The sequence below is a fragment of the Zerene cesonia genome, unplaced genomic scaffold, assembly GCF_012273895.1.
Source record: "Zerene cesonia ecotype Mississippi unplaced genomic scaffold, Zerene_cesonia_1.1 Zces_u002, whole genome shotgun sequence".
Taxonomy (NCBI): domain Eukaryota; kingdom Metazoa; phylum Arthropoda; class Insecta; order Lepidoptera; family Pieridae; genus Zerene; species Zerene cesonia.
In genome coordinates this window covers 2,959,307-2,975,245 of record NW_024045132.1, presented here as the reverse complement: position 1 = coordinate 2,975,245, position 15,939 = coordinate 2,959,307, and the positions used below count along the sequence as shown (strand labels likewise).

Genomic DNA, 15,939 nt, shown 5'->3' with positions numbered 1-15,939 from the left:
ATACATATACTATCAGTACCTGGATGACCGAGAGTTGCTCGGTTTAACTTCGTGAAGTTAGATTGTTTATAAGCGTTTTTTTCCAAGATCGTTTAGGTATTTTTAAGTGAACCCGTCGCCCCCGATACCCCCTATATACTAAATTTCATGAAAATCGTTGGAGCCGATTCCGAGATTCCAATTATACATATACATATATATATATATATATACAAGAATTGCTCGTTTAAAGATATAAGATGTAGATACTACTAGCTGTAGCCCGCGGCGACACTCGCGTGGTACCCGAGTAAAAAGTAGCCTATGTGCAAATCCAGACTGTAATCTCTGTACGAAATTTCATACAGATACGATTAGCTGTTTTCGCGTAAAAGAGTAAAAAACATTTATACATTCATCCAAACTTTCGCGTTTATAATATGAGTGGGATATAATAATTAATGTAAATGTTTTATAGAACGAAAGAAGCAATATTCGATTTCCATGGAATCTCTTCACAATGGTTATTTAACTTTTAATATCTTTATTTAAAGACGAAGAGCTTAAGAAAATATCAAAGATTTTGTTCTATAAATTAGCAACTAAATTTATTTGAAACCGATAGCGACGGAGATACTCAATGAATATTTTATAATGTATTTAAAAGCATTGCATTTCCTTACGGAAATTCATGTACTTGTACCTACAAACTTTTTAAACTAAAACAAAAACATTCATAAAGCATACATTATTAAAAATCTAGTATGTACCTTTTAAGTTTGATCAAACTGTATATGGAGACCAAATTTTATTAAAAACGATCGAGTAGTTGAGCAGTCCATCGCGGACATACATCGTAATACGAACTTATACAGGTCAAGATTAATCATAATTAATAGGTAGTTAATATTTACAGTTTCGGTCGTGGAGATATTTTTTTCGGAAATAACATCACAGACACTAACATCATTGCTATGTGATTTATACACATTTACGCATATTGTTATGTGATTTAAATAATAATTAATTAGACAACAGTATTGAAATACCACTTAAAAAAAATTGTATAGATTTATTTGTGAAATATTTTACGCTAATTGAAGTTTATTGATGTTTTTTCTCGTCCTGAAAACGGCGCGGTGTTTCCTAAATGAAATGTAATTAAGAAATAACATTTTCTTATTTGCGTACATTAAAATAGGTGTTATTTATAACTTTTAGATGTCGATTTTTTTTTGTTAGACCACTAATTAATATAAAAAAAAGGAAGAAAAAATAGAATAATCACTCTTATAAATATTAGTATTAAAGACTAAAGGTTTTGGAAAATGTCGTGCGCTTTACTACCCCTTAGTACCCATAAAACTACGCCGTAAAATATTTATGAAGTTAATGAGAACGTAATGGGCTTGTACGAGTCTTAATTGATACTTTATTATCGAATCGTATTAGTGGTGTAATGGAAGCCCTAGTTATATATCTAGATTAAATAAGTGCGTACTTAGTAAGTAGGTATGTTGTATTAAAATGCAAACCAGATCAAATCATAAACATAAGACTTTTCCGTGTGAAGTGAATATGGCTCGTAAGTTGAGCATAAAAATTGCTTAAAAAATGGTTCGGAGGTATTGATCATTCTCGAAAATTCGGTCATGAAGTTAATTAAAGATAGAATGAAGGACTAAAATCATAACTGATACATATTATGAAGAAGGCAACATTCGTGAACACAAAGAACGTATGTTCGATTGTTTGCAATGTTCTCATAGAAAAGCTACTGGACCGATTTAAAAAATTGAAATAAAGAAAGCTAGAAACAAAGGTTACATTACATATTTACCCGGATTGAAGCGGTTAATTTATACTTATATTACAAAGCTTTACGTAAGCGAAGATTTTAGGTGGTTAAACGGTTAATCTCAGGAACTAGAACCTATTGTTATATTTAGAAATACTCCTTTCTTTGATTGTCTTTCTATCGAAGAAGACTATACGTACGATGAATTCACGAACTAGGATCGGATAAGTTAAAGAAATATTGTAAGAGGGAAAAAAATATCCCGTTTAAGACGAAACATCGAAATGTAATGTACTTTAGTATCGAGCATTATTATTTCTATCAAGCAATTATCAAATAAACTTTTCAATCTATCAAATATCTTTGGAACTAAGAGGATTTATATGAGAAACTGATTGGTTTAAACTAAGGAATACATTTTAGTTAAAGCCTCAATAAACGTAACACAATTTCACATTAGAAACATTCCACGTCACAAAATTGCAATGCGTATGGCCCAACGCCAAATAATGTATTCGATTGATTGCAATCGCTTCGCTGAATATACCTCTTTATTGCCCATTATTAAGGTTTATATTTCTAATGGATATTTGATTGTTGTAATGAGGTGGTATGCGCATATCGGATTTCTGATAGATTAGCCTGTGTCATCGTTAAATTGGTTTTGTGTATAGAAGTAAATTATTTGAATAGTAATGCATAAAATTATTGCCTCTCAAGACGTGACAAATATGGAAATAGCTATTTGAAATGGTAATTGAGATGAAGATTTAGAAAGGCTTGCAAGGAATTATGTCATTTAAGTCTACCTAATTAGTATGTATTTTAAGGACGATTTGACGACTAGTCATTATTTCGTACTCAGGCACAAGTGGTCTTTAACAATATAATCTATAGTCTATACCTACTAATATTATACATGCGAAAGTTACTCTGCTTGTACATATTCCTGTCTGTCTGTCGGTCCCTCTTCACGATCGAAGTACTGAAGCGGTTTGAATGATATTTTATACACAGTTTGAAACCCATAACCCACGGTCAAGGAAACTATTTGGGGGAAACCCTGAGGCTTCCTAACTTTCCCGTTACAACGTGGGAGAACGAATGGAAAGCTAATAAAGAATAAATCCCAATAATTTTTGGAATGCTCGTGTCCTTATCATTCATCTTCGTTCATTATAAAAATACCTTACAATCTTACAATAATATTTTTCACTTCTTACGTGTATTGTCGATAACATAAAATTTAACACACTTCTGTTCTTTGTTTACAATAGTTTTATGCGTTATTCATTTAATATAATTAATGGCATAAACAATGTGAGCATATAGTATACGTACTTGCGTGCACTTGATTTCTTAATTATAAACGAAGCAAATCTATGCTTTTGTAATCTTTATTTAAATTTACAAGAACTCCACTTTATTTAATACAACGATATTTTAACTATTTAATTAAATTAATAGGTACGTTTTGGCAAATTAGAAAAACCAAACCATGGTTTCTCATATTAGTTCTTAAAGAGGTGCCTTGTTATATTTTAAACAAAAACCAAAGATTAAAACGTTTAATAATTTTTGACTGAATTACGCAGATTTAATTTTGAAATTTGTCACAAAAACATTCAAGTATTTGGAACATATCAATTGTCCTAAAATTCAGCAGTGCAGGTCAGGAATATCACTTGTTGCGGTGCCCTTGACATGGAAAATAGGATAATAGGGCACCTGTTGCAACGGGTGGAAGCGGGACGGCAGATGTTTTTTGTGATCAATAAAGAGATAGCTATATTGGATGTTCAGGAAGCTTGTAAAGTTTCGTGAATGGGTAGTAAAAGAGAATGGTGTGTTTTATGGAGTTTTGAAATTAGAATAGTGTTATTTTGATTTTCATTTTTTAATACTACAATACCAAACAAAAAGAGAACATGTAGGTTCTTTCTTTATGAAAATATTCTGCAAATATTTGAAAATAACGATGTGCTATTTGGAGCAGTATCGCATTAGATTAATTAATATTTCAAACGTTTTACTTTTAACGAACGCCATTAATTACAAATTGTTAAGTGTAAATAATCAAATGTGATAACAATGATTTTTAGGCCTCTAAATATAAGTATGTTCCAATTTTGTTTTTAACGGGGAAACATCATTATTTTAGCATTACCTACGCCGAAATTTCTCGTCGAAAAATCCATCACGAATATTAAACACAACGTGTTGTAAATAATGTATGTATAGATTTGAATACGTTATTTAAGGCAAGTAAGTGGTGCGTGAAAACGAAAAGTTATCTCTTGATGTATTTATGAAAAATTTATATACATATTGTAATGGGAAAACGCTTCCGTACACCCTAGAATGTATGGACAACAATGAATATATTACAATATGTTACATATCAACATAGTTAAACGAGAAAGCATCTTTTATGGCTATATTGGAAGTCCTACATGGCTTTGAATGGCTTGGCTCAATGCATAGCCTTTATTATGACGCTTTCGCTTCGCTTCGGATTTAAAAGAGTTTGCTGATAACGAACTCTATTGGTTTCTTGTGAACGAAAATATAAAGTCATTTTAGTCGTTTGTATATAAATATTCATAGAAAATTTATATTTTTGTAATATGAGATGCTTAATTATTAGCATATTATGTATCAAATGTAATAATGCATGTTGCTGTAACCTGTTGAGGTGAATGTGCTCAGATGAAAGCGAAAGTAACAGTGTAAATTTTGAAGAACCGTGTTAATAGGTGAGTGGGACCTTTTCTTGGTTCCCGCATACATTTTGTATTTAGCAACGGTTTAATCGACATATAACCATTTAATTTTTAGTTTTATAGCATTGAAATGCTTTATAAATGAGAAATTTTGAAAGAATAGAAAAAATTTGATCACGAGGCAGGATTCGAACCTGCGTATCTTGCCTAACCGTAGCAACGCCTAGCCTCTCGGCCACTCGGCTCACGGGTGGCCGAGAGGCACGGGTGGCGGTTAGGCAAGATACGCAGGTTCGAATCCTGCCTCGTGATCAAATTTTTTCTATTCTTTCAAAATTTCTCGACATATAAGCATTCAATCATCTGTCAAAGGTCTTATTTCCCAATTATCGGATCTTTCTTTCTAGTCTAATGAGTAGAGTTAATTTCCTCTAGCATTTTCACAGCCCATGTTTCGATTGTTTCAGTAGTCCGCCATTATATGTGTTTTTTTTCTTTTGGTATCACACAAAAAAGGTCCACCTTAACTTTTCTGTATTACGACATCGTATGATTGGACTGCCATATAACATGTTCGTCGATTTAATTACCTAAATAAATAATATAATTATAATTTCTTGGATTCATGGCCCACCATTATATTCTGAGATGTTTCGTTTCAGGTTATTTATTTAATGTCTTCAGAATGTTATTACTTCAAGAACAGTATTTCGGAGTAGTAAGTCACTTTCAGTTATTATGAAAGTGCCAGCACATTTTAGAGCTCATAACCTCAGATTTATTAAGCTTGTCGAATGCTTCCTTGTGTACAGCTAAATTTATATTAACCCAAATGTTTCTTTGACTGTGTCCATCTAGTCTTAGCCCAGAATGCGTATATCAGTAAATTGTTCGAATGGTTTTTCTCATTACTTTACAATTGATAATTGTTTTTAAGAAGAAACCGAACAGCCTTCTAATTTTATAAAATAGAGCAAAATTTAAATGTGACCACATGACAGGCTGTCAAATAAAAAATAATCGTACAATTCGGTTCACCCAGTAAAGTTATAAAAAAAAACAAAGTTCAATTGATAACGTCCCCCTTTTTCGAAGTCGGTTGTTAAACGCCAATGTCTAAATACTTGTAACAGTCACATAGTTAAATATATCCTGTTACTCTGTACTTAAATAAAATATTTGTTCCAGGGCGACAGGAGTGGCATACCATGTAGTGAAGGATTGTTACAATAAGTTTACATAACAAAATGGCTGACATCGATGAGCACGTGGACGACATCGACTACGAATACGACATGACGAAAATACCGGAGATAGTGACAGATGATATGCACGAGTCGTATGAGTCGGAGAAGAGTTACGGCGATAGACGGGACTCCAAGGAGGGTTTCGGTGGGGAGGGCGACTCCGATAGTGGTGTAGACGGCGTGAGCAGTGGCTGTAGTACTGTCGATGACTGTCCCGTTGTGTCCATTAATGATGTCGTGGCGTACTACGACGACATCCGGCCGCGGAGGAGATATGTGCCCCAACTCAACTACTACCGAGTGGATATTGAGAGGATGGCCTTGGACGCTGTTGTTCAGGTAAGTTTTAATTAAGGAAGTTATTTGTGTTGCGAGATCATATTGGTACAACAAAGGAGTTGTATGTGTGAACGTGTGTCGTGTACACGTGTTCGGCCTAAATTGTGAAACAATATTTATTTATTAGTAAAACCATATCTTCTGATTTCGAATATCTGATGAAAATATTGTATGTCTTTTTGTGAAATTAAATAATCTGTTTCAACTTCTTATACCTTAGAAGTTCACCTTTACGTATTAAATCTGACTTAAATGTACGAAAGTCTTACACACATTTATGCTAAAATTTCTGATAATATTTCAGCCCATGTCAACCCTGTGACGGGGGTGATAAAAGTCATTTTCTGTTACCATTTCTGCTATGTGAAATCAAATCTACCTTTCTCTTATAAATAAGGTTTTACGTTCACAATATATCGTTATTATCTGATCACGAGGTGACGTTAATTAGGTTATGTATTGTGTTATTGATCAGATGTGTGGATAGGCTCAGTGTATGAAGGCCTAGGATATTGAATTTAGTAGTTTGTCGCTTTCAGATATATTGGTTTTTCTGGTATAAATTGACAGTCTTCGCGGTAAATTGAACATTGTTCATATAGTTTGGAAGTGATAATTTTTTGCACCAAAGCACCCAATGTTTCCAATGGGAACTTGTTTTTCTTATTCTATGTTCAAGGACATTGGAATCTTAGAGGATATAAAGATAAAGTCGTAGCTGTCATACAACTTTCAAACTACAATAATCATCGATATGGGATCGCTAATAGCTTGCTTTTAATAGGCCTTATAACGTCTATTTTCCGGAAGCAGGTGTTTTCTCCCTGCTTATAGCGTGATCTAATTTATACACTTATGCATGTATTAAATATATTTTACATGCATTTGAATCATGATTTAAAAGATATAATGCATTTTCACATAAGTTTCTTTGTCTTCTGAAATGTAAAACTGACGAGTTTCAATTAAAGTGGCAATTAACTTCTACGATTTAATTATATATAATTTTTCCTTACACTCACAGATAACATTCCAGAATCGTGGAACAGGGATATAAAATCATTTACGTTGTAGCTGATTTCTTGTCAAACCCCCCGATGTCTATCTAAATATTCCCATGCTCATTTGTAAATAAAAAATGTACTGTCACAGGTTCTATACAGGAATTTATAATGAAATCTAGTTTATTCTAGTTTTACCGGTCCTAGTGTGGGAAGATCCCACTAAATGTACCTACTTAACTTATTGATCCGATCTATTTATAGGGAAGCGGCAAGGAACTCTGGCGACACCAACAATTTAAATTTTATATTGATATTTTTAATTCTCGAATTATTTTTTCGACGCTGAGCCAATTTGAAGCTTTTATTGATATATCCAATGGAAGTTGTCTTCATCGTACAAATTATATAATTGCGAAAACTTTTGACGGATTTTTGTAAACTGAATTTTTACGTACTTAAGTTCTCAGAGTATTAGGTTATGGGGAACAAAATTTCATTTCATTCGTTGTAATATTACCATAGTAGTAATTATAGGTACGCCTAAAGAAAAAACTGTACACAAAATAATAAATTGTTATTTGCCATAACATTTCTAAACTCTAATTGACTGTTTTGCATCCTTACCCTCAATAGCCTCCATTGAATACACGTGTTTATTGTGAAATAAATATCCATAATATCAGAACTAAATCTAAGCATCGGTCTCAATTGAAAAAATGTTCTCATGAACGTCGGTTCTCACAATTACAAGCTATTACATTGCCTTATCGCTTTTGCTACTCATACAATAATTCCTATGAAATCCGTGTTACATTTGTGGACCAATTATAATAAAACTAACGAACATTTTAATACTCATTGAGTTCCGAGTCTACACTGACTTAAATGAAAGCATGTATCGCTTACACTTAAAGTTTACGTGGCGTACATTTTAATTACCTTATCATAACCGATAATATATTTCTAACTAAAATTCCGCCCGCGCGTCACACTCGCGTTTTCTAACGAAAAATTTTGCGTTACATTGTAAGCAAATGTTACGGATCGCAATTTTTCGATAGCTTGTAAGCTTGCGAGTTAGAATATAATGTAAAGGTTTGTTATAATTTTACGGTAACTTATAACATGTATAATTCTACCTAGCGAAGCCGGGACGGGCGCTAGTCTGCTTATGTGATGGGAAAGTCTGTTTGTATCCTAAATTCAAAAGAATTGATTTTCAACCGACTTCTCAATTTGACTGTATATTTGGTTTATGCCTCATAACTTTCGACTAGATGAACTGATTTTGACGATTTTTTTTTATTTAAAAGCTGGTGCCTCTAAGCCCTGAATACGGTTTAGTATATTGTTGAATATGATTATTTTATAATAAACTAAACGTAGATCTTTAAAAATGTTTTTTTGGATGTAAATTCTTGAAAGGGAATGGAATTTATATAAGCTAGTTACTGTTGTAATAAAAACTTTAATGTGTTTTTAAAAACTTCAAAACCACAGACAACAAACTTGAAGAATAAGATTCCTTAAAATATGTAACACCACTACACTCCAAACAAAAGGTAATAAAAAGTCAGCTCAAAATGTAGGAAGACGAAATCCAGTTATGGTATTCGAAATGTATTCGACTTTGATATGACTTTGAACGGTTAATACTTCGTTAGGAGATACAGAAACCCGTAATCCAATCCCCGATACTGGATTCAATATGCAAATCCACAAATCCCGCACTTTGTTCGCGCTATATTTTTTATTTACGTTCTGAGCATACGGGTGCGTTCAATCTGTTTGATTTATTAATAAATTTGTTACAGCCTCGTTCGCTGCTTTTATGCCTCCCACATTAATTTGAAAAAAAAAACGATGCGTTATATGCCTTTTTCGTTGCAATTTTTTTTCCAAATTATTTGTTGATACTGATCTATTGCATTTGTTTTTAAATTACTTTTTGTTACATCTTTGTGCTTGTAGCTTTGAAGGTAAATTCTTTGGCCTACTGTTATGTGTATTTATTAAAAATGCGTTTGCACTTTGTATATAGAAATTCTACAAGTTTTGTATTACTTACAGATCACCTACATATTTAAGTCCTAAAAACGAAGGACGTTCGCAAATAGACTGATATGTTTTGTTTTATTACAATAACTTCATGGAGTTTCAACCGATTGACGGTTTTTTGTGTTTGATAGGAAATTATTGTCATTTGGTCCCATTTTAGAATAAGGATTGCTACCTAGGCGCGCCCACAGACATCGGTGACCTTTGTAGAAAATATTCTCGATATGTCTCGTAAATTCAATAAGCAAATATTGCTTTTGACATTCAGATGATACTCTAAAGTTTATTATACAAGTTCTACATCAGATTAAGCCACATATAGAATAACATTTCACATTTTTCCCCACAAATGATAGCGATTTCCTCTTGCTACAACCGATAATGGTGCCCGTGATTACAATCATTACGTTATTACTGACGTTTCAATGCAATCCTGACGGATAATCTACTAATATTTTATTACGTAAACATTTCTAGATACTAGATATTTACATATATAGGTTCAACTCTTATTATCAATCTATCGGCTTCGCTCGTGTTTCAAATATAGCTTATATCATACGGTGAAGATGCAACTTTCTAATGGTGAATGAATTTTTGAAATGGGTCCAGCAGTTTATGTATGAAAATATTATAAACATATATACAATAATATAATTATTTTGAACAACAATCTGAACCGTTTTCAAATTGTCAGAACTAAGCCAAATTTAAATGGGACTATCAAGTAAAAAAAAGAATCTTCAAAATCAGTTAATCCAGTAAAAAGTTACGGGGCAAAAAACACAAAAATAGAGTGGAATCAAAAACCTTTTATTTCGGTTGAAAACACAAACGTTTCTGTTCATAATATAAGTTTACATGTCGGTCTTTTTATTTGAAACGTTACTTGAAAATACAAGCAAGCAGATATATAAGTTAACTCAGAGGAAGTTGAAGTGCCAACTAGTTTTCTAAATAAAAACTGTACAATAAATTTCATGATTTTGAACAAATATTCGATATCATGAAATTTATGCGTAGCTGTAATATATCGTAAATTATATACAGTGTCAATGTTATACAAACAAAAAAAAAAAAAAAAACAAAATTAATATTTACTTAAATACTACTCACAGATTATATTTTAGAAAGTTATGAAGACTATAAGTAAAATACAATTATATATCTGCATTCAAAAATATCTTTAAAGAAGCTAATACCTTCTTTATTATTTGTTCATTAACAACTATATTACAATGTAATTATCAATCATTCCGCTAAATCAAAATGTTGTTATAAGAAAAGTACACAAATAAATATCGCTATTGATAGTGAAATTATCTGGCCATTAAGTCAAAACACTCGGTCAAAGAAAACGAATCTCGACAAGGTCAACACAACGTTAATACCTCCACTTAATTACAGATAAATCGCGCTCCGAACCGTCGTAACACACACGACTATTTCATAGCAATCTCTTTCTTACACGCATGCAATAAAATACACATTCGGGTGAGTGGACAGTGGAATTACGTCAGGAGTCACGCACGTGCTGAAGCCTTACTGTGTGTGAGTAAATCGATATATGCGTTGGCGGATGTAGTATTCAAGGGCGACATTGTTTGGACTCTTTATTCGATTTGCATGTGCATGATGGACCAATGTTTACAGTTGTAAATAGAGCCTGTTGAAGCCTAGATTAACTTTTTATTGAGCTACTTTCCACTCTTAAACCATGTGGTATTCAATAAAACTTTGTTTTTAAACGCTTTTATTAGTTTCACCTGTATGTTGTATGTAACCGACTCCTTTAGACTCGTTTGGGTCACACTGTTAACGGACAGATTTAATTTAAACTTTTGTATACTTATCAAGGGTTGGTGAAAAAATTTCATATTGTGGACATTTGTTTTTTAGTTTTTTGAAACTATTATATTATTATCAATATAATTAAAAATGAATCGCTTATTGTATTGCTAAGCGTAAAACTCCAGAACGCCTAGACCAGTTGGGCCATTCTTTTTTCAATTTTTATCAATCCAATCCAACCTAAACTCACAACTGAAGGGATAACAAGTGTCGTTCAGTGGCCAAAAACTATTTGACACTGCCCTATATTGAGAAAGCGGACACTTCGATCAATTCGGCTAATTCATGTACCGATAGAATGGAGTGGCTTCATTACAAAACCGGTTCGAAACTATCACAAATTATCTGACCTTTTAAACACGGTACCCAACAAGATAGAACAAGTAGCGTCAAGTTTAATATGAAAATCTGTTAAGTTGTAGCGAGTTATTAATATTAATGGTTAAACAGTCTCTTCGCTTTGCATGCTACGAAGAACTTTGGAACTTCTGACTGGAGTTAGCTATTGCTCCGAGCTGTTTACGAGATATCAACCTTATTTATAGTAATTAGATTGGTTATTTTTGGGGAACTCTGTTTACCGTCTGCTATTAAACAATTATTATGAATAGTTTTAGACTTCATTTATTAATGTTTATTTGAATATTGGAATATCTAACTACAATTGTACGCTCTTATTAAAGTACAAAAATAAGAAGCTCTCCTTAAATTATTTTCTTTTTAGTGGAATGCTTTTGATCACGTTTTCGACCCTTCACTTTCTTATCTCTGTCCTTCAGCTGGTTAATGTGTTGCTTTAATTGAGTTTTTCGTTTGCAAAGGAATATAGAAAAAGAATTTTTATATTACATGGATATATGTTCCAGAATTAACGCGTAATACATCGGCATTTAAACAATCATAAGACCTGGTCTAGTACCTAGATAGTAGTTTAACAAATGTATAACCAATTACTTATTTTAAACCAGGGAATGTGCATTGTTATTTTGTGTGGGCTATTTTAATCTTTACTACGAAGATAAGGTGACATGTTTTATCAACGTGTGATTGACATCGGGGAAGTACCTTCACAATTTAATGACGTTAGCTAGTTTCGTTTCAAATTGTAATAAGATGCGTTACGTGTGCTCCGTGGAAATTCTAAAGGCTTGAGTTACGATAGAATATTGAAACCTTGGCCTTTTGTTAGCGTTAGCATAATATCAAAGATATCAAGTGAAGAATACAGATCGTAGAAACAAAAGACTATTCCAGCACTTTGATATATGTATTGCAATAAGAATATCGACTTGGAATAATTAAGTAATAATTGATGTGTCAATTAGAAGAAGCCACCCAAGTCATTGTTTGGACCTTGACTCAGCATATTTAAGGTCATAGAACTCGAGGGTCGCACGTGATTCTAACTAGATTACGTCGTTTACGTTAATTTCGTTTGTTTCGTAAATAGTGTAATTTGCATTATTTTTGTTATCTAGCATGTAACTTCAGCCAAAATAGTCTATTTACTTTGGCTGAAATCTGCTAGATAGCCCCATACTTGGAGCCTTATAAAGGTGCATTTATATCAATCGAGAATTCCTCCACAGCTGTAAATATCCAATGTCGTGTGACTATCGTTTAAATGTGAGCAAGAAATCGTTCTATTCCGTTGCTAAGTGAAATAAGGACATGTTTAGAAACACGCTTTATTTGTAAGTTGCTTTTATAGAAGCCGACTTTAGTTCTAAATGTTATCTTAATTGTTACGAGACTAAATCATATGTTGATGTGAAAAAAGAGGCATTCAAATTAAACTATTTAAAACAGTATATTTTTGACTGATATTACCTATTAGATAACAAACACAGTACTAGCATATGATTTCAACGATTATTGTTAGATAGGGTTTAATAGAATTCACGTTATGGTTGTTATCTGCGTATTTTAGGTTCATAAATGTACGCAGATGATCTGGCCTTCTCTAGAGATTACCATACATTCTCATTGGTTTCTTTTACAAGCTTCGTAAGATTGTAAATCGTGCCTACAGATGTTCGAATGGGATTTCACGTGCCATTGTCTAACATTGTTGGTTTTAGCGCTTATTATTATAATGAAGGGTAATAAACTTGGCGTGGATTTCGCGCGGAGCAAATCACGACTTCTGCATTATAAGTCTGATATACCGAAATGTATAGCTGTGTTTGGCCATATTTTGGTTTGTCCGATATGGCGCACCTAAACTTAGGTTGAATTCGAGGCGATTCGTCACGCGGTAATTATTTTTTCAGAAGAACTCTTTCTTACTGGTTTCTTAAAATATTGCTCTTATCCTTAGGGCATAGAAATATGATGTTTTGTTCTTAGGCAAATAAGAAATATAGAATATGTTATTTGCATAAGTTAAACTATCTAAAGAAATAAATATATCTTGGAAAAATCGCATTGTATGAAGTGTTTTGTTATAAAAACAGTTTTCTGTCGACCTTGAATCATTAGTTCAAGAAGCAAAATAAAAAATATGCATATATTAATATTGTACAAAAACGCGGCGTCCAGTGCTTGTATTTGTTTTGCTTTTTGTATAAAAAACAATCTTAAAATTCGTATAATTTGTTTCGTCATGAACTAAGACATTTTATAGCTTTAGTGTGCAACTAAAATATAAACGGAGCCAGAAGCCCGTATCCTTTTCCTCTCCCATCCCAGTCTTTTCCTTTATTTTCAAATTACCATCATCATATTACGACATCATGTATTTAGGTAATATGTCAGTAATATTGCGACACATGATTTATACTTTTTATATAAAGCATTTTTATGGGGATAATTTGCAATATATATTTTTATAATATGTTATTCTTATAACAAGGTTCGTAAACATTTAATTGCAGTCGGTAAGCGTTTCAAATTTTTTAGTGTTTTATTGTTGCCAAAAATTTGTTGTGTTGCTTTTAATTATATATCTATAAATTAAGTGACCTACGGGGTTGTGTCAAGAATAATAAATAAAGTTTTAATAAATTATCACATAAATCGGTGAGGTTCTTGAGTTATAAATGGTGAAATGACTCAGTAAAATAAGCATATTTCCAGCACTTTATCTTAATTAATATATTCTCAGTTTCGTGCTTAAATATAAGTGCTAGAACTAGGCAAGTAATTTAAAAGGGATAACATTTCGAAAGCTATTTGTTTATGTGCATACATTACGTCTTGATAACGCTTAGTGCACGAACCCGATTTTGTAATGCCTGAACTGAAATGCTTCGAATTATGTTGCAGCATTTGTACATTTTATTATAATTGAGAAAGTAACTGTTGTTTTGTTCTTCACTATGCATAATACAGTCGATTATAGAACCTTTATAAGTCGGACATCAAGGGAGACGCCAATAAATTCGGGTATATAGTTTCGACTATTGAAGCAATATTTAGGCGGATATTTGTTCGAGGTAAAGAGGAATTTTTTTTTCAGTAGTATACTTAATACTATTTTATAACTGTGCGTTAGAGAGGTGAAATGCTTAAATATTTATATTCGAGAAACAGAGGTAAAGTTAATTTTTTCTATTTATAAAGGGAAAATATGCCAAAGTGGATTGCAGAGACTAACTGATTACTTTTACTTGAGGGTTCCCATATCGAGTAATGGAGGTTTTGAGGTTTGAAGGGAAGGGAACAAAACATTTTTTCAAGTTATGGGGGTTTTTCGACTTACCCAGGTTCGAATTAAAGAGATGTTACTGTATATACCTTCGTATCCTATCAACCTAAAAGGTATTGTATTGACTAGCTCATGTGGTGTATGTATAGTTTAATATATTAGTTCACACAAACACACACTTACTACACATACAATCTACACTACTTAAAAATTCACAGATTTCTATAAACTACTTTTAGTTTAATTAATTTATGAATTACTTATTGATTAAATGTAAATTATTTAAATTATGTATTGTTAAATATCATAAATTTATAATAAGTTATAGCATTTATATTTTATTATATCGCAAATTGAACTTTTATGTAAGGTATCGGGAAGATACAATCTCCTGAAACACAACGGAAAGATATCGGGACTCTGGGGTCCGCTATATAGCACGCTACGCAATTTGTATAAATAAATAAATAAACAAATCATAGTAGTGAGTATTTGTTGAATTTTAATTTTACTATGCTGTTATACATACTATTAGGCGTTCTAACTTCTAAAAGTTACGCTCTATCGCATATCTTTGTATTTTGTGAACTGATTGAAGAAAATCAGTTATTTTCGTAATAATTTTATTTATTTTTTAATGGGTGTTTTATGTTCCTATCACAAAAAGAAATCATTATATCCATTATACTTCAAGACGCCAAGTCGATGTTTCAAATTCATCTGTGTTTTCTATTTTCGTCTTGACTGACCTTTTCAACAATCAAATATTAAAAAACCACATTCGAATGGGAAACCGGGGAGTTGTCGATGTCATAACATAAGCAAATATAACGATAAGTTAAACAAATCAGAGGGTTACGAATTAGTGCTTTTAAAGAAAGGTTAAAGAAAGGACGTTGGTCATAAGTGAATAGATTATGATTCTGCATAATTAATAAACGCATCCAGTGTCGACACGAAAATATCTAAATCATCATCATCAGCCCATACATTTTCCCACTGCTGGGACACAGGCTTACTATGAGGGTTCAGGCAATAATCCACCACGCTGGCCAAGTGCGGGTTGGCAGATGTCACACGTCGTTGAACTTTTGATTCTTGGACATACCGGTTACCTCACGATGTTTTTCTTCACTGTTTTAATATCTAAATACCATGATGTAATACGTGTACTTCTTGCTGCCTTACATTCGCCATTTTTATGTCAAGGTGAAATAAGATGATACTGTTTTGTAGCGAGAGTAAAGTTCACGGCTTCAATGTGAAAGTAAAGTTGTTGTAATAGTTAACG

At 32.4% G+C, this 15,939-nt stretch overlaps 1 protein-coding gene across 1 annotated transcript in view; it reads left to right on the top strand.

Annotated features, from left to right (window-relative positions):
- LOC119838405 (terminal nucleotidyltransferase 5C) overlaps nucleotides 1-15,939 on the top strand; it is a 151,906-nt gene that overhangs the window by 23,374 nt on the left and 112,593 nt on the right. Inside the window, exon 2 of the mRNA XM_038364340.1 lies at nucleotides 5,689-6,086. Within this exon, the coding sequence (XP_038220268.1) occupies nucleotides 5,748-6,086 (339 nt within the window). The 5' untranslated portion in view covers nucleotides 5,689-5,747. The remainder of the gene's footprint in view (nucleotides 1-5,688; nucleotides 6,087-15,939) is intronic.